This window comes from Lissotriton vulgaris, chromosome 1_1 (genome assembly GCF_964263255.1).
Source record: "Lissotriton vulgaris chromosome 1_1, aLisVul1.2, whole genome shotgun sequence".
In the NCBI taxonomy this organism is placed as follows: Eukaryota; Metazoa; Chordata; class Amphibia; order Caudata; family Salamandridae; genus Lissotriton; species Lissotriton vulgaris.
In genome coordinates, this window is record NC_141685.1 from 756,663,632 (window position 1) to 756,682,606 (window position 18,975).

Sequence of the window (18,975 nt, forward strand, 5' to 3'; positions counted from 1 at the left end):
TGGAAGCCAGTGAAGCTCCTTCAGTTGTTTGCGAACGCTGAGTCTCCTCGGGATGTTATAGATGAGTCTCACCGTTGCATTCTGGACTACCTGTAGCTTTCTAATCAGAAAGTCAGGTGCCCCGATGTAAAGGGCGTTCGAGTAGTCCAGACGGGAGAGCACCAGTGCTCTGGCTACCGTTTCTTTGGCCGTTTGGGGGAGAAGGGGAAAGAATCTGCGAAGAGTGGTCAGGGTTCCAAAGCAAGTCCCCGCCAGTCTCGAGAGCTGGTCACGAAAACACAAGTCTGCTCCAAACCAGATACCCAGATTCTTGGCTATCCCACTCTCTCCCGTGGGGCATGTTGATTCGCTGGGCCAAATGGACTCCTTAAAGTCAGTGGGAAATTGGCCGTAGAGCAGGATTTCTGATTTGTCCTCATTGCATTTGAGGCATGCTCTAGCTAGCCAAGCAAATACAGAGGATAGGCATTGGCGGACTCCTGAAGTACAGATGTTCTCCTTATTCCAGGTGAAGAGAAGTTGGGTGTCGTCGGCATATGCCATAATCTTTGCTCCCAAGTTCTCTGCCAGCCGGATCAGAGGTGTTAAATAAACATTGAATAGAAGGGGACTCAAGGTCGACCCTTGTGGTACTCCAGTCTCTACCCTTCGGTTAGAAGAGTGATAGGGAGGTAGCCAGATCTGTTGGGACCGTTCAGATAGAAAAGACCTGATCCATCCTAGTGCCGTGCCAGAGATGCCGATATCCTCCAGCCTAGATAGAAGCTGGAGGTGGGGCACTGTATCGAACGCGGCAGAGAGGTCCAATAAAATTAGGGCCGCTCTGCCGCCTCCGTCTAGGCACTCCCTGATGGCCTCAGCCATCTCCACAAGTGCAGTCTCTGTACTAAAAGAGGTACGGAACTCTGATTGGGCTGGGTGAAGTGCCTCTGGGTGCTAGGTCGTCTCCCCGGCATTTCCTGACCTGGGATCTGGTGATTCCTGACCTACCTCACCTCTCCTAACAACGCCTGCAGCCTCTTTCCGGAGGATCACTGCGACCGGAGCCAATAAGAAAAACCAGACACCAAAAGACACCCCCTTACCCGGTGCCCCATGGCCTTGGGTGGCCCAACCGACTGTGTCCTGGCATCCCACGACATCCCAACTTAGCTCCTCAACCGGTGGTCGCCTCCTGAAGATCTTCGTCCCTGAGCCTGCAGTGTTTGCTGCGACTGGAGAATCCCCATTGAAAACAAGGCACCTGGTGCCAAAACAGCACCATGCACCTGGCCACCCTAGTGCCATTGTGGGTGCACCTTGGGTGCTAACTTGAACCCCTCTTCTGCCCTGTGCTAAACTCTAGGAGCTTTGCTCCCTCAACCTTGTGGCCTGCTCGTGAACAGTCCTCAAACGGAGGCTCCCTTGCCCCCATTGGATAACATTGGGCCTCAGCACCCGGCCACCCTAGTGCTGCTGAGGATGCTCTTGTAGTACATCCTTGACCCTGGGGGAACCCTTGTTCTAAGCCCAGAAATCAAACTCCCAAAACAAAGTACTTACCTGTAAACCGATAACTTCAATTCCTCCCATATGACTGCATTGACTGCTTTTCTGTGAAAAATGTTTTACGGGTGGAGTTGGAAAATTGTGTTAACTTAAACTGTGTATTTACAAAATCTGATTTACTCGCCTTTTATTCAGAAAAGATCCCAGTGTGATATCTATACACATCACACTGAGTAAAAAAGGTAATCTGAAAAGTAATTTAAAAAGTAATCCTACAGTAATTGCGAAGTAACTGAAAAGTAATTTCAACTGTTTCTGACCATTTGGCCTGCCTGTAACTGAATTATCGGAAAAGTACTATTTTTACGTACCTGCACCAAGTCTGGCTTGGTTCTAAAAATAAAATACCACAAAGAAATATATTTTTATACACAACAGTTGGTCAGAGTTCAGTCTTTGAGTGTGCCAAATCATTTCTTGCCTGGGTGTGTACAATAAATGCTTAAAACTACTTTCTGATAAAGACTTCCTGCTCCCCCACACTACCACAAATGGAGAGTAGGGTATTATCTAATTTAACCTCTCTAAGCCTTTGGGGATCCACTAGACTCTGCACATTATACCTTACTTTTGTGTAGTATAGACCGAGCCAGCGTCCTACAATGACTCACAAATATTACATGCCGTGCTAGACGACATGGCACGCAAGTGTGTTTTATGTTTTTTCACTTTTTAGAGCACCTTGTCATGCAGCCTGTAGTGTCAGTCCGTATGAGTTTAGCACTGGTTCCCTTTAGGGTGGTACAATAAATGCTGCAGCTCCTTGTACCTAGGGACTCTCTTTGGTACCTATGCGTTTAGTACCAGAGGTACTAGGATCTTACAGAGGTGGCAAAGGCTTGGTCATTTAAGGATCAGTTGTCCTGTTTTGGGGAAAGAACACTAGCATTGATGACCTGGCTAGCAGGAACTCAGTGCACCTCAGTCAAAGTTGCATCAGATACCAGTCATTACTTTTGGGGGGGGGGGTCTACTATAACAAAAACCCAGCTTCCTACAGTGGACAAGGTGAAGGAGTAGCTGAGAGCCTAGAAAGATGGGACAAATTGGTAGTGGGTGTTTGAGTAGGAGGAAGCGTGTGCTGTGAAGGTTAGAGGTGAAAGGGGTGCACGAAGCGGGTCAGAGAAGCATTGGGTGACTGTCGGGTGAGCGAAGGATAGCAGAAAGGGAAGGGGGCAATGAGGATTGAAATGCATTTAAATAAGAATCTGAGAGGAGTGCATTCACACAGTGCACAAGATACTTGACAAAATGTGACAGCCAAGCACTTTGGGCCTAGTTATGCTGAGTCAAGCACACCTCCCTGGCCTCCGTTACCTTTCCCAAATCCCCCATCCCTTTTCCAAATTGCTGTGCTTGTGACATGTGCTTGTCAGTTAAGTAGTGGCTTCTCTCCATGAGTAAGTGCGGACTCCAGCCCATACATCATATTTACTTTCCGCCTTGAGTCTGCAGTGCCCCTTTCTGTGAACTAATTTGGGCAGGTTATGCTGACTCGATCAGGTAGGCCATCCAAAGTGTGTTCTCTGAAATAGTGGAAGATGTTTTGCGTTCAGCGCTTAATGGAAAGGGGCACTGAACCAAGCAATCACCCCCATGACCCCCCATGACCTCCGCCACCCTCTTAAGGTGTCCCTAAACCTTTCTAGGAAAATAAATATAACTGTAATAATGTCTCGTCTTTTCAAGGGTCATAGGCTCATGCTCATTAAAATTAAAATGTCACTTATCTGCTTGGCAGAAAGCTTTAAACAGTACTGCATTGAATTTCGGATTTGTTCCCTGCAACGCACTGCAGGTAAGAACACTGAAAATGTCAATCACATTTTGCTCACACATCTCACCTTTATGGTAGCTTCCTGTCTTACTTTTCTTTTCAGAGCACAGGCTTCCCAGTCCCCCACCCTCCATCCCTGTAATAATTGATAATCTTGCCAGTTTGTAGCTGGTCTACCCAAACGGGTATAAAAAAGGTTTAGGGCATTAAAAAAAGAATCTAATTGTGACTGGCACTATCTCTGCAGGATACTGCTAAACTGTTTAATGAGGATAGACACCATGTGTTCTCCCATATGAATGTAGCAGAGGTATTTTATTTTTGTTGGCAAGGAAAAAGGTGCATTACTACATGCTTTAAGTTGGCAATGGCTTGTTGGGCTCTCATGGAGTTTTCTGGGGGCATGCAAGACATTTAGCTTTCAATTCTTACGAGATTTGATGTGTTGTAAATGTGAGACTGTTCTTCTTTTCTTTCCCATTCATTATTCCCCATTCATTGTCCCCCCCTTCTCCTATGCCCTGGCTTTCCTGTCTCCCTGTGGGATCAAGTGTGGGCTAGTGTATCTCTACAGTGAGTTTGATACTAAATATATTCTGTTACTCTCAAATCTGTTATCCCTCTATTGTTCTTGTATATGTCGTTTAATGTCAGTAAAATCATTGAAACAGAAAAGGGTCACCTGTTTTTCTTTTTTTACAATGGGCACATCCGTGGGAATCAATTTAGAGCTGAAACCTTCTATTGGAATAGTGTTTCTCATACTGTGCTACGGCATGCTGCATGTCACGCCAAATATATTTTCTTAAACCTTTTCTTCTACTGTCAAAGTGTACATCAAACTCACATCAAGGCCAACATATCAGAATATGTCCGCTTAAGCTCAGAAGTCTTGTGTGAGCACCTTATCCTAGTTGTGAGGAATCCAGGTCAGTCTTTATGTTCATCCTTCCTGTTGCTATAGTATTCAGTGGCTCCAACCATCCTACCCTCATCCTATAACCTTTGGTGGCCTGGACAATGTAGGAATGAACTCCAGGACTGTATCCCAATATATCTGCTCAAATTTAGATGTAAGATCTTTTTTTCTTAAACTAGTACAATTTGTTAATTTAAATAAGGCATACACCTTTCATTAGATATTAAGATTAGGGGCATGGGGGAGCAATCAAAAATGATCCTTCCCATAGTCCCATTATCCTCCTTTTGTGACTGATGTGTACTTGCACAGTAACATAAGGCATCGCATTGAAATGTGCCTAGTTTGTTGGAACGCTTCTGTGCTCGACCTGAATTACACTGCTTTCCCTCTCAGATTCTACGTGACCGAGAAGCTCTTCCTGTAAAGCAGTTTGAACAACCGATCTTGGATGCAATCCATAAAAATCCTGTGATCATCATCCGTGGGGCAACTGGTTGTGGTAAGACCACTCAGGTTCCACAGTATATCTTGGACGAGTTCATCTTGAATGGCCGGGCTGCTGAGTGCAACATTGTTGTCACCCAGGTGAGTCTGTTCTACGAGCATGGTAAACTATCACACAGATTGGGTGAGAGGAAACCATCCCAGAGAGGAATATTTCAATAGTCTTTGAAATTTGTGACCTTGTACTGAGAAATTCCCATCATCTCATTAGTACTTTAACTTTGGGATCTAAAAAGGCTTTATTAGGAATGTAGGGTTTAATTTTGATTTTTCAGACACAGATGACTGTTCTTTGGGGCACTTAAAAGCAAGAACAGGCTAGTTATGTTCATTAAGGCACTTAAAAGCAAGAAAGGGCTAGTTAGGAGTAACTTGTGTAAAAGTGTGCCAATGCATATCGCCTAAACACCATAACATCCGGTCTAGGTTATCGGGCCCCAAGATAAGCAAGGCTGTTGTACTTTCAATATGTAGACAAGTTGATGTGCTTTCAGAATGCTGGCATGAGTGTCTGTAACCACCACTTTCTGGCTGCAGCAGTAGTAGTAGTACTAGTTATTGAAATGGCGTCCTTGTTTTAGCTGGTGATAACAAAGTGGAGAATTGGACCGCAGCCCCACTTTGGACATCAGAATTGTACACCCTAAACTTCAAGATTGCAAGCTTTTTGTGTTTGTTTACCTTTTTTGTTGTCTGCAATTCTTAGCCCAGAAGGATCAGTGCTGTGTCCGTGGCAGAGCGGGTATCCTACGAACGGGGAGAGGAACCAGGAAAAAGCTGTGGCTATAGTGTGCGCTTTGAGTCCGCCCTTCCTCGTCCACATGCCAGTATTATGTTTTGCACTGTAGGTCAGTACTTGTTCCTGTGGCTCTTTCTTGCATGTTGAGGGTGCTAGTGCATGCTACAAGTGAGTTGTGTTGAACAATGTTATGTTACAAATGAGAAATCTAGAACACATTTCCCAAACAGTGGGTCGCAGCCCACTGATGGGCCACTAGCTGATTTCTGGTGGGTCGTGAAAGAGTAATTAAGATGTATTTATCTTGTCCGGTTGTGTCATCTTAGATATTGTGGCTTATTTTGTTTAACAACTGCAAAGTGAGACGATTTTCCAAAGTTAACTATGTAACAATCTTGCTGGTTTACAACGAATGTGAAAGGTAAGGCGTTGGATGTCAGCTTTGTAACACAACAAAATGTAAATACCTGTAAATGACTTGCACATGTATCAGTATATATCAGCAGTTAGAAAACAAAAATGAAGCACATTTCATATTCTGATGTCTGAAAGAAACAAAGATTTGTATAGGAGCAAAGCAAATCGAGATTCTTATTTAGTGTTGCGCAAAATGACAAATCTTCTCTGAAACCCAATTCCCAGACATCATGTGTGCGCTATATATTTTATTAGTAAAACGGTATATCATTGCAAATTTAGTGGCCAATTCAACAGAAAATATGTTGTCTGGAATAAGTGTGCTAATGCATTATTATATTTACGAATGTGTGCTCCAAAAGGCACCTCCGGCTAAATACTACACCCTTTTCCCCTCTCCTGAATACATTTGCCACACTTTGTGTGAAACTGGTGTATTGTTCACAATCCCGGTGACTTCATTGATGTCCACACCGCTGCTCTGAAAATTGTTCCAGCGCAAACAAGTTTAACTATGTGCTGAAGTCTGGTTTTAACCCCTTCCATGCTGATGACGAACCACAGCCGTCATGCACTACGGTGCTCGTGTGCTGATGACGGCTGGGGTTCGTCACGGCCCGCTCCTGTTCGTGCTGTTTACATGGAAAGGGTTAAAATAAACCCTTGCAATTATTCTCAAGCATGAATCTTCCAGTATTTTTGCTGCCTTTTTAAAAAAAAAATGTATTTATTTTTTTACTACATATATAGTGAGCATTCTCTTTTGAAATATCTTTGTGTAATACACAATCATCCCACTTGTGTATGACTTTCTCATTTAAATGAAGAAATATGGATGTGGTCAAATGGCAATAGCTGACGACTTTGGGTCTGGGTGCCAGGTTCCAGTCCCTGCTTTGGCTCTGGGCAAATCACTTAATCGCCTGTGCTTAAAAATAAAATTGTGACCTTATGTAATCTGATGCCCATGTAAAGCACTCCAATGTCCTTGGGTAGTATTTATGCTCTGTAAAACTTTAATATATATGACCAAAATGCATCATCTGAACACAAAAATGGATACAAGATATTACCCCATACTCTGCTACAGAAGGATGTTTTCAAATTTGATAAAATTACTGGTAGCAACACCAAGATTTTTCAGAAGCCTTGTGATGTTAGTGAACTGACCACCGGCCAGCTCCCCACTCTGAAATTTGTATCAGCCCCAGTGCAGTTCAACATCTTCCAATTTTATGAGCAGATCAGTATATTGGTCACAGTTGGATAAAGACAAAGTGAACTGCATGGTCAAGTGCGTGACATATACAAACGATTACTGTATGCTATTTTGATAATTCACAGCATTTTAAAAGCATGTCTAAAAATTGCTACCGCCTCGTCCGTTACATAGGTGGATCGCGGAAGTTTGTCATTCTAAAAAGTTGGGATGTGGTATGGGGAAAAACTGGTCCATAATATTGCTCTTTGTTAGTCTTCTCACCCTGATTGTAGAAGTTGTGGGGGATTCTCTTTTAGGTTATTAAAGCTCTGTTTGCTTACGTAGGAGTCCTTCTGAGGAAGCTGGAAGCTGGTATCAGAGGAATCAGTCATGTGATAGTGGATGAGATCCATGAAAGGGATATAAATGTGAGTTACTCTGATTCAGTCTCTATATATGTATAAGTCTGGTATGTGTTTAAAGAGGTGTGCCCAACATATACAATTTATCAAACTTTCTGTTTCCCTCCCTTTAGACCGATTTCCTGTTGGTGGTCTTGCGAGATGTTATCCAGACCTACCCTGACATCCGAGTCATTCTCATGTCTGCTACCATTGACACCACCATGTTCTGTGAATATTTTTTTAACTGCCCCCTCCTCGAGGTGTACGGCAGAACCTTCGCAGTAGAAGGTTTGTATGGCTGTGTAAAAGGAATACTAACAACGGTTAACAGTGACCACGTTTCTCATAAGCATGCCGCTAATTTATTTTGTTTTACCACTTTCGAATGCACTCTGTTTGCCTCACGTATATCAGACAGGGAGACATCCCTGTCCTCATGCTTATGCTTGTTATAAGAGACAGCCTTGCACCTTCATATCCATACCCTTTTCTTTGTTTCTACAGAATACTTTCTGGAGGATTGCATCCAAATGACCCAGTTTATACCACCACCTAGGGATAAGAAAAAGAAAGACCGAGATGATGATGCCAGAGATGATGAAGAGGCAAGTTGCAAGACTGAACAAGGATGGAGTTCAGGCTAATGTCTATTTTCCCACTGCATCAAGACCATACTCCTTCAGGAACAGTGCAAAATGTTACTTGGAGCAGATATGGGGTGTAGGAAGCTGGCTCTTTATGTGGTATACTGTAAAAGTGTCGCTTTTGACATGGTTAGCCCCCGCTTTTTGCCTGGAAATTGATGTGGTTTCGATTGAAGTGCACAGGGTCTCTGCCAACCAGGTCCCCTGTGCCAGTGTTCTTCCCTAAAACATTCACAATTGGTATTTCTGCCCCCTTTAAGTCCCTAGTAAGTGGTACCCTGGGTACCTAGAGCATGGGAAATGAAGGTCACCTGGGGTTGTTGGGTCACTGGGAGCCAATGTAACCTCCATTAATGGTTTAATATGGCAGTGTCATGGCTGTTAAAAATGATTCTTGCTGCTTGGTTTTGCGCCATTTGGAGTCTATAATTTACATTTTTTTGGAGTCCCAAGTATAGAGCATTTGCTCAGTCAATTCTGGATATGATTAAGACAATAGTGATTTGAATGCTACCCTCCATTGAAAACAATCTCCTAATTTTCCTGATTTCCCTAAGTTTAAGGAAACAGACATAGGTATGTCACCCCCTCTAGCAAGCCTTACAGCCTTAAGGCAAGGTGCTCTATACACCGGTATGAGCAGATATGCCCCTACAATACTTCGTAATTTCTTAAATATGTTAGTGCCAGGGAAGCCACAAGGAGTACATGGGCTGGAAACTCGCCAACTGGAGTTCCCCAGCACCATGATGACGTCACTGAAAAGTGTTTGGTACCAAACAATTACTTCTAATAAATCCACACTGATGCCAGTGTGAGATTGATTAAACCGTGTACTATCTGTTGTCCTGCTGGTTCTCCCGGCAAAAGTGGGGGTTTGAACTGGGGGCTGCCATTTGCTAGCATTAGAGGCTGGGGTCTCGTTACAAAGGCTGCAAGGCCTTTGAAGCTTCCCTCCCAAGCACTGTGCTCATCCGGAGGGAGGAGGTGTGACACTTCCAAACCGGATTTGCTTTGTTTCTGGCCTCACAGAGCAGCGGCTCTTGACCCAGGTTTCCAGAAACGTATCTAGTGGTGGGAGGCATCAGTGTGGGTTTAAGAGGATATTTTGGTACCAAACACTCCTGGGTTCAGTGAAGCCATCATGGTGCTGTGGAACTAGAGTTGTTGAGTTTCCAGACCATGTACTCTCTATGGCTTCCCTGGCACTTACAATATTAAAAATGTACTTAAATATTGTAGGGGCCTATCTGCTCATGCAGATATGCCCTCACCTGAGATATAGTGCACCCTGCCTTAGGATTTGTAAGACCTGCTAGAGGGCTGACTTACCTATACCTTAGACAGTGCTGCCTTGTCATGGCACACAAGCAGTGAGTTATGTTGACGTTGTTGTTTTTGTCTGCACCAAGACAAGCAGGCTGAAATGGCAGTTAGCATGGCTCTCGTGAGGGGACCCTCTTTAGTCCAATGCCATAGGTACCCGGGGGTACCTTTACTAGGGACTGTCTGATATTGCCAATTGTGGTTCAATTTTGGGTAACGAACACTGGTAATGAGAACCTGGACATCGGGTCTCAGTACACTTCAGTCACAGTTGTATCAAAGCCAGGCATAAAGTGAGAGGGGTACTGCAACAGAAACCCACTTTTGCACATGGGGGATAAGGTTAGGGACCTGGGTTAATTGTACAAATTTCTCACAAATGAGTCCTATTTTTCTTTCTATTTTGTGCTCTCACCCTGATTTGTATAGTCTCTGTACATACCCTTAAGTGCATAAATATGTAAATGCATTTTGGAAAATTGTGATAGAGACATAAAGGTATTGATAATCTATTCCAAATCAAGGCATGCACAACCATACAGCATCAAAAAGCTGATGAACAAATGGCAGACGTTAGAACACAAATGGTCTATATTGAATCAGGCTGTGAGCATGGTAGTCTCTTCCAAAGAAATGGAAGAAACCAGTTTAAATGTTTTCATGTTGCTGAAACAAGCGATAAACGGAGTAAGTTTTGCAGTTTTTCATACTGGATCTCGTACTAAGATTTTTTTTAACCTATTGTCTTGTAGAGTAAGGAGACATTGTGTGTGAACAAGGCATAGTTTGATCTCTTCCCCAGATGTGATGAGGATGAATAAATTGAATCTAAATTTTTACTTATTTCTCCACAGACAAACTGTAATCTCATTTGTGAAGGAGACTACGGCCCCGAGACCAAGCGTTCAATGGCACAGCTAAGCGAGAAGGAGACCCCGTTTGAGCTTATAGAGGCCCTGCTGAAATACATAGAAACCCTGAATGTTCCTGGAGCTGTCCTTGTGTTCTTGCCAGGATGGAACCTTATTTACACCATGCAGAGGCATCTGGAAATGAATCCTCACTTTTGTATGTCCATGAATCCTATTTATTTAAACATTTTTAGATGCCACTTGTTATGTGGTGGATTATTTAGGCTATCTTCCCGGGGGACCATTTCTCTTTGCTTGCCCTAGTCTCAACCTTAAATTTTGTCCTTTGAATATCCTTAAAATTCTAGTTGCCATCAGCTGCATTTACATTGAGATGCATGTGGCTAAAATTCAGTGTTTTTATATTTGAGTCAAACATTGATGGCGTACTCTAAAGTAAAATAAGCCCTGACATCTGATGTAGGCTATTTCCGGAGTTTATTTTCCCAGTGGATGCTTCAGCGGTTAGAATTCGCTAATATTCTAGTTATTAGGTGGGTGCGTTAGTAGTACGATTGGCTTGAGACCCTGGCCGCCACTAATACAGGTTTCGTAGAATGGGATAGGTCTGCTGCTAAGATCTTTATAGCTGTGTTGGAAATAGAAGAGTCCTAATTCTTGATGCCTTTGACTCACTGAGTAGAAGGCCCCCAGAGTTTTGACTTCAGTGAGTGCACTCTTCTGTTTATGACTCTATCACTGGAGCTTGATTGGCATACTTGTTTTAGTTGATTACAGGTGGTGAACTGCTGTACAGTTTAATCACTTTTCTTTTTGCTTTTCTTGCAGCATATAATCGATATCGGATATTGCCACTGCATTCTCAAATCCCTCGAGAAGAACAGCGCAGAGTGTTTGAGCCTGTCCCTGAGGGGATCATAAAGGTCTGCCAGTGACAGATTTGCCTTCCTGAATGTATTTTCAAATAATGTTGTGGGTGCTGCTTCGGAAAAAAAATGGACTAGGGATGTGTGAAGCGTATCCGTTAATTTAGATTGCAGCGTTTCCTGAAAGATTTGATTCCTGATTTTGCCATCTGTGTAACGTGGAATGTATTACTACCGAACCTGCATTATGGCTATGCTTCTTCAGTGTCACTACAGGGGAGTAGCTCCTCTACTCCAAGGAAGATTGCTGAAAGCTGCAAAGGGACGGCAATATTTTGGTGTTTATTGGTAGTTGCTCAGCTGCAGGACGAGTCACCTGGTCTGAATTGTCGAGCTTGGTGCAGGCTGTGTTTGGCACTAAAAGTCCACAGCACTCTTCAGTTCTTGTTCTCTCTCAGCTCTTCTCCATCCTCCTCTTCTGGATCCATCGAATCTAAATTCCTGGCATTAGGGGTGCCTCCTAAATACTCAACTTAGAGGGGTTAAGGGGAGAGGCAGGGTAGTAGCCAGTGGGCTACTTTCTTTTAGAGCCACTACACCCCTATATGCCTGACCCAGTAAGCCTAATTCCACCAAAAACCAAGATGATGGAATTCTAGTTTTCAGATCCACATCAGGTAGCTCATCTTAGGGGTGGAACTAGCCTGATGAGCCCGGGCAGGGTGTGGCATTTCCCCCTGTCTGTAGGAAGCTGTTGGCGCATATCAAAGACTGCAGAGGCCTCTGAAGCCTCCTGCCTTGATATGAGGATTACTTGGTCATCTTGCTTGGAGGTGACTAATACCTCTGGCCGGAGCAGGCATTGTTTCCGTATTCAGAGATAGTGAGCTCTCACCTGCAAGGGATTAGAAACCTGTCTGTGGTGGCAGGCTAGTCTACTGCAGTCTGCCAGTGCATTAGTAGTCTGTAGGTTTTCAGGTGGCACCTCAAAGGGACCCTCTGGGCGCATGTATGTATAAATCCATCACTGGAATCGGTGGGCTTATTAATATGAGATGTTTGATGCCAATCCTCTTTGGTTTTAGGGAAGCCATTGTGTAGCTGGGTAACTCTTAATTTCTAGTGTCCAGCACACGTGCTTAAAATGGCTTCCCTGTTCACTTGTAATATCTAAGAATCCACTTGGACATCACAGGGGCATATCTGCATGAGCAGATCTGTCCACACAGTATAGTGCACCCCGCTTTAGGGCTGCAAATCTTTCTGTATGGGTTATTTACCTATACTGCATGCAGTGTTTGCAGGCATGGCAAATAGGTCGTAGGCCATATTGTGTTTTCACTTTTCTTTGCACCATATCACTCATCCTGCAATGGCAGCTTGCATGAGTGTGTAAGGGGTCCCCCTTAAGTTGGCACAATGCATTCTGCAGCCCTTAAGGGCCCTCTTTAGCCTCTCTGTCATGGGTAACAAGGGTACCATTTACTAGGAACTTACATGGGGTGCTACAGGTTATGCCATTTGGGGGAACAATTGTACAGTTTTAAGGAAAGGGATCTGGCACTGGGTAATTAACTTGAAGGACTGCAGCACACATTGTGGCACCCTATAAGACCCCTCACTAAACACAGTCTGCTACTGCAGGATGTGTGTCTTGGTGCAGACAAAAGAGAAGACATGGCACATATCCCTGTGCGCCATGCCCACAGACACTGCATCGAGTATTAGTCACACCTACTGCAGGCCTTACAGCCGTAAGACAGGGTGCACACTTGCACACGTTGGAACATAACTGCATGAGCAGATATGCCCCTGTGCTGGTCAGCCCTATTGCTGCAAGTGAACAGGGAAGTAATTTTTGAGTATATATGCTGGACACTGAGGAAAACGAGATCCCGAGCTACTTGATGGCTTCACTGAAAATAGGGTTTTGCAGTGTGAATCTTTTCTGGACTCTCATGATGTGCATTATTTGGCCATCTAGTGTTTGGGTCCAGCGTCGTCTCTAAAACGTTTTTGTTCCTTTTACTCTTTGTGCTTGTTGTTGGTGGGTGTCAACGTACCTCTATTTGGTGCACCTTGTGACTGCATCATGCTTCCTCCGGAAGCTCCCACCTTTGGTTGCCATCTTCAGATTCTTTTTTCTGCCGTTGGGTTTGGATGTATGCACGAGAAATCTCCAACAATTGTGTAGGAAGGAGCCTCTGTGCACAGTATAACCACCTAGTAGTAATACCCTATACAGAGTCCAGGGGTTCCCCAAAAGTGTGCAGGGCTCAATGTAAAACCTAAAGTGCTCTATTAGTGGTAGTGGGAGCAAGCAGCCTTATGCCTAACAGAGGAATGTAAGACATTTATTGCACAACAGTGACAAGTAATGGACACACGACTCTAGAAGGAGATCCATACCAATTTTAGAAAATTATACTTAATACTTTATTTTAAGACCAAGATCTTCGCAATAAGGTAAGTACATTTTTAATGCAAAATGCTTTTGACTTTGTAAAATCGACACTTAAACTTTTCAGCCCAGTTCACTGTTACCGTATGGGGGGAAACAATATTGCTGTTAAACAGGTAAGTAATGCACTTACAATCTCAGTCTTAGGAATCAAAAGTCAGCAAGGGCCAGGTGAGTTCCAACACTGCACCACCAGCGGCACAGGGGTCGCCGGGTGCAGAGATCAAAATCTGAGTTCGGTCCAATGATTTTCAGCGGAGTCTGAGGGTGCCTGGAGCCACACTGCATGCATGTAGTGCCCTCTTTGTGCATGGTTGCCCCCACTTTTTGTAAACTGCTGATGTGCTTTGACTGTGTGTGCCCTGGGCTTCTGCCAAACCGGTACCCGGGTCCTATGTTCTTTCCTTAAACTGCTTTGAAGACGAAACCCAATTGCCACTTCTTGGCCACAGGTTAGTCCCTTGTAGATGGCACTGTGGCCTCTAAGGGCTGCAGCACTTAGTGTGCCACCCTTAGAGGCCCTGAACCATTACAAACACACACTGCCTTTGCCATCTGCGTGTTTTGGTGCAAAACAAAGTGAAGAGTCAACATTGCACATATCCCTGTGTGCTATGCCTTCAACCCACTGTACTGGCATAGATTATTCACCCCTCTAGCTGGGTGCACTATACCAGTGGTTAGGCTACAGGTGCATGAGCAGTGTCTAAGCCAATTCTTAGACATTGTAAGTGCAGTAATGCCATTAAGAGAATATGGTGCTGGAGGTTTGTCATTACGAACTCCAAAGTACCATAATGGCTTTACTGAAAACTGGGACGTTTGATATCGACCTTCTCAGCATATTAAACCCACACTGATGTCAGTGTGGGATTTAATGAAAAATGCACACAGAGGGCCCCTGAAAAATGACCTAACACTAGTGTCCAGGCTGAGTTGCTTCTCCTCAGCTGGAACTACCAGACACGTTTCTGGACCCTGGGTCCTAAGCCTGCTGCTCTCCGGGGTCTGAAACAATGCGCATCCTGGGACGAGGTGCAAAGCCTTCTCCTCCTGGATAGGCTGTGTCCGCGAAGGGGAAGGCTTCAAAGGCTTGCCGCATTTGTGAGCTTACCCAGGCCCTTTGCTCTTTCCAGCAACTGGCCCCCACTTTGGGCGGGAGAATCGGCGGGAAAACCAAGTGAGGAAAGGAGGTGTGCCCACCTCTGCCAACCTCAACCCTCAGGTGGGGGAGGCGAGGTGAAGCACAGCTGTCCCTACCATCTTGCAGATGGTGTGGGGACCCAGCCACCCAGAGTGAGGCATATGCCCCCCTCCCACTGGAGGGTGGCATAATAGGGGTGTATCCACCCCAAGGAAGGGACCCCTTGGTCCCAACCTTTACTTACCTGTAACCCACCGAAATTTAGTATTTAGGGGCACCCCTGAAACTTGCCTCCTCAGACAAAAACCGACCAAGGAGGAGTAGGACCGAAGAGCCGGGCTGACTAATAGAGTAGGATGCCCGCTGACTTGCCCAATCCCTACCGGCCTGTCCCCACGGCGAACCTGCTACAGCAAAATCCCTGTATGTCCTGCAGCCAGCAGCCCACCCTCCCCCGAACCTGGAGGACCTGCCCTGCCTTCCCAGAAAAGACTGTCTCCAGTGAGCACCGGATTTGCTCACCCCCAGACTCTGGCTGGATCTGTGAGTCTGCACCCGAATTAGAGTGGCCCACCACCACGATTAGTTCTCCCCGGCAATCCTGACCCATGATCCCTGATCTGCCGTAAGCCTCCAGCCGACGCCTCCAGCCTAAATCTGGAGGGTCCCCCCAACCGCAACCATGAGCTGGTAAGAAGATCCGACCCTGAAAGACACCCCTGCACCAGACGCCCCATGGCCTTGGGTGGCTCAACCCACTGTGTCTGGCCAACCACCAGCATTCCAACTTACCTCTCCAAGTAGTGGTCACACCCAGAAGACCTTTGTACCCGAGCCTGCTGTGTGTTTGCCAACTGGAGTATCCCCATTGAAATTAACAGGGCACCCGACGCCAAAACAGCACCCTGCACCCCGCTGCCCTAGTGCCGCTGTGGGTGTACCTTGGGTGCTGACGTGAACCCCCATTTGCCCCGAGTTAAAGTTCAGGAGCTTTGCTCCCACAACCTTGTGGCCTGCTCGTGAGCAGCCACCAGCCGGAGGCCCCCTATCCCGCATAGGTTTATATTGGGCCTCAGCCCTCTGCACCCAGCCGCATTGGTGTTGCTGAGGGTGCCTCCTCGACCCTGGGAGACCCCGCCTGAGTCTAACCCCAGAAAGCCAACTCCCACAACAAACCTGTTAACCGATAACTTTATGTTCGAGGCATATGAGCTGCAGATCCTAAATTTAGCAAAAGATCTCCACCTGGTGTTGGGCTCGGATGATTGCAGGTTGTTGTTGTCTTCTTGGAAGAAGTCTTTTGTAGTCACGAGATAGGTGACTCCTCCCTTGGACAATACTGCGCATGGTCATAGACTCAACCCTCAGATTGTTTTTTTCCGCCACTGGGTTCGGATGAAAGTTTTCCGCTCTGGCTAGAAAAAGACTTTTTCTGCTTTTTCGAAGCGAGAAACTTCAAACAAACTTCTTTCGACATCGAATAGACTTTCGACATCACCAGCTACATTCCAGTGCGTCGACGAGGGCCGTTGGGCCCATCGACGCTGTGCAGCCTACGCCTCATGGAAAGAACTCCATTCAAGAGATGCCCGGTATGTTGAGCAAAATTCCCTCATAGCGACCATCACGAGGTTTGAATCCTCTGTCTCTCTCCAGAACACGACGAGTCGACCTGCACAGCCTGTGCTTCCTTCCGATCGAAGAAAACAATTCAAGATCGGAGGACCCATCGACACGAAATGAGAAGATCAGCACCAGCACCGGAGGCCATCTTTGAAGAGGAGATCGTCGAAGAAGACTTCTCCGAGGACGAATATCCAATCGAAGATATCTCAGAGGACGAGGCTCCACTCGGCGCAGAGGAGGACTCGCCTGATCTACAGAACTTATCGGGGGCAGAGGATTCGGACGATTTGATGCCATCTCGACAACCCGTGACTACATCTGCCCCTGCACGACAGACATTACCCAAACAGAAGGCAACGGTCAGCACTCCGCCCATGGGGCCCAGTCGAGACCGACATTTACCCTCTAACGCCCCGCCTTCGGGCCCGGCTCCGAGGAAAGACAATACGCCTTCCGGGGCCTCGGCACCGAAGAAACACCATGTGCCAGTTACACCTCTTCCATTGGAACCAAAACATCCTTCGACACCGAAGGATTCGTCGGCACCGAACATAAAAAACCCTTCGGCGCCCAAAGACAAAGACACTTCGGCACCCGTACCATCGGCGCCAAAGACAAAAACTGTACCAAACCCAAAAGCTTAGACTCCGAAACCTTCCGGTTCAAAAAACAAAGAGGGGAAGCCAGTTTCCGGCGCCACAGGCCCAGCAAAACCTGTCTCCACGCTGAAACTTCTAATACCGGTACCGAAGACCCCGGATAAGGCTAAACAACATTCAGCACCGAAAACATTGCCAAAAGACTCAACTACTCCTCATAAGGCAAAAAGTACTAAACAACCTCTAACGGCTCAGACAAAATCGACGCCAAAGAAAATTATAGAAGAGGAAGAACTGTTTAGACCAGATCCTAGACAGAAGAAAGTCCAGATTAATCCAAAAACTGGACATGTGGAAGCAACCCCTTATAAGAAGAGACCAGCAGACACACCACTTACACCTGTGGTCCCTGCAAAAAAGGACTGTGCAACTTCTCCAATGCACCCTTCCTCTCCTTCCGCTTCTTCCTCTCATGTACCTTCTTCCTCTCCTGTTACTCCATATGTAGAACCTATAACTTCTCCTATTCACTCTCCTGCATCATCACACCACACTGATGAGGAATATGATTTGGGTGGAGGGGATGATGTTCCAGAACCACATACATACCCTTTAGATGAGGATGTTAACGCAGAATACCCTAAGGATGATGAGGATGCATATCATTTTTCACCAAATAATGCACCAGACATCCCTGATCCTCAGTACTGCCCAACAAAACCTTCCCCTACAGAGGACAGTATTGGGTTTAACCATTTGTTAAACAGAGCTGCACTTTACCATGGGGTTTCCATGCACTCTGATGACATTGAGGAGGACTTCTTGTTGGACACTTTCGAACAGTCACAAAGGTCTACCCAAATATTACCAATGATTAAGGGAGTCATAAAACATGCTCCAGAGATTTTTAAAGATCCAGTAAGGTGTAGGGTGTTAAATCCTAGAATAGAGAAAAAGTATAGGCCAGCACCAGCTGATCCACTATACATTAAGGGTCATCTGCCACTAGACTCCTTGGTAGTGTCTAATGCGCGCAAAAGGGCCAATTCTCAAACTTCTGGGGACACACCCCCGCCTGACAAAGAGTCCAAGATCATTGATGCGTCAGGGAAACTAATTGCTGCACAAGCAACAAACATATGGCGCATAGCAAACACACAGGCTTTACTGTCACACTACAACAGGGCTCATTATGATCAACTAGAAAAGTTAATGGAACACCTACCAGATCAACACAAAGATCTATCAGCAGAACTTTTACAAGAAGGCAAATTAATTTCAAATGCCTCAATTAAATGTGCACTAGATGTAGGTGACCGCATCCAGAGCAGTGAACACTAGTGTAATTCTCAGGCGTCACGCATGGTTACGCATCTCAGGTTTTAAACCAGAGGTACAAACTACCATTCTAAACCAGCCCTTTAATCAGAACCAATTGTTCGGGCCGGAGGTAGATAATACGTTAGAAAAGATAAAGAAAGACACAGATACCGCTAAGTCTATTGGGGCGTTACAATACACCCAAGCTAGAGGTTCCTTTCGCCGCTCCTCTTATAGAGGAGGCTCCAAGCAGACCGGCGCAGACGCAACATCATCTTTTAAAACACACACGCAGACCTCCTCTAATAGAGGATTTTTTAGAGGAGGATATAGAGGTAATAACAACAAGGGAAGAGGTAGAGGTAGTAACAACAACCCCTCCTCTTCCGCTCCTAAACAATGACTTCCCTCTGCCTCCCCTACAGCATTCCACTCCTGTGGGGGGCAGACTTTCACAGTTCCTACCTGTCTGGAACTCCATCACAACAGACAGGTGGGTAAGACAAATTATCCAACATGGCTACTGCCTAGAACTCACAGCAACCCCCCCAAACATACCACCCAGGCAGCGTCCAATGTCGGCAGAACACATAACTCTGCTTCAA

The 18,975-nt window shown here is 45.6% G+C and overlaps 1 protein-coding gene across 3 annotated transcripts in view; it reads left to right on the top strand.

Moving 5' to 3' along the window:
- Positions 1 to 18,975, top strand: part of DHX9 (DExH-box helicase 9) — a 208,302-nt gene that overhangs the window by 105,918 nt on the left and 83,409 nt on the right. For all 3 annotated transcript variants that reach the window (XM_086955648.1, XM_086955651.1, XM_086955658.1), the window contains exons 12-18: positions 4,641 to 4,832; positions 5,458 to 5,599; positions 7,454 to 7,536; positions 7,644 to 7,800; positions 8,017 to 8,117; positions 10,337 to 10,550; positions 11,183 to 11,277. In XM_086955648.1, coding sequence (XP_086811774.1) covers positions 4,641 to 4,832; positions 5,458 to 5,599; positions 7,454 to 7,536; positions 7,644 to 7,800; positions 8,017 to 8,117; positions 10,337 to 10,550; positions 11,183 to 11,277 — 984 coding nt within the window. The remainder of the gene's footprint in view (positions 1 to 4,640; positions 4,833 to 5,457; positions 5,600 to 7,453; positions 7,537 to 7,643; positions 7,801 to 8,016; positions 8,118 to 10,336; positions 10,551 to 11,182; positions 11,278 to 18,975) is intronic.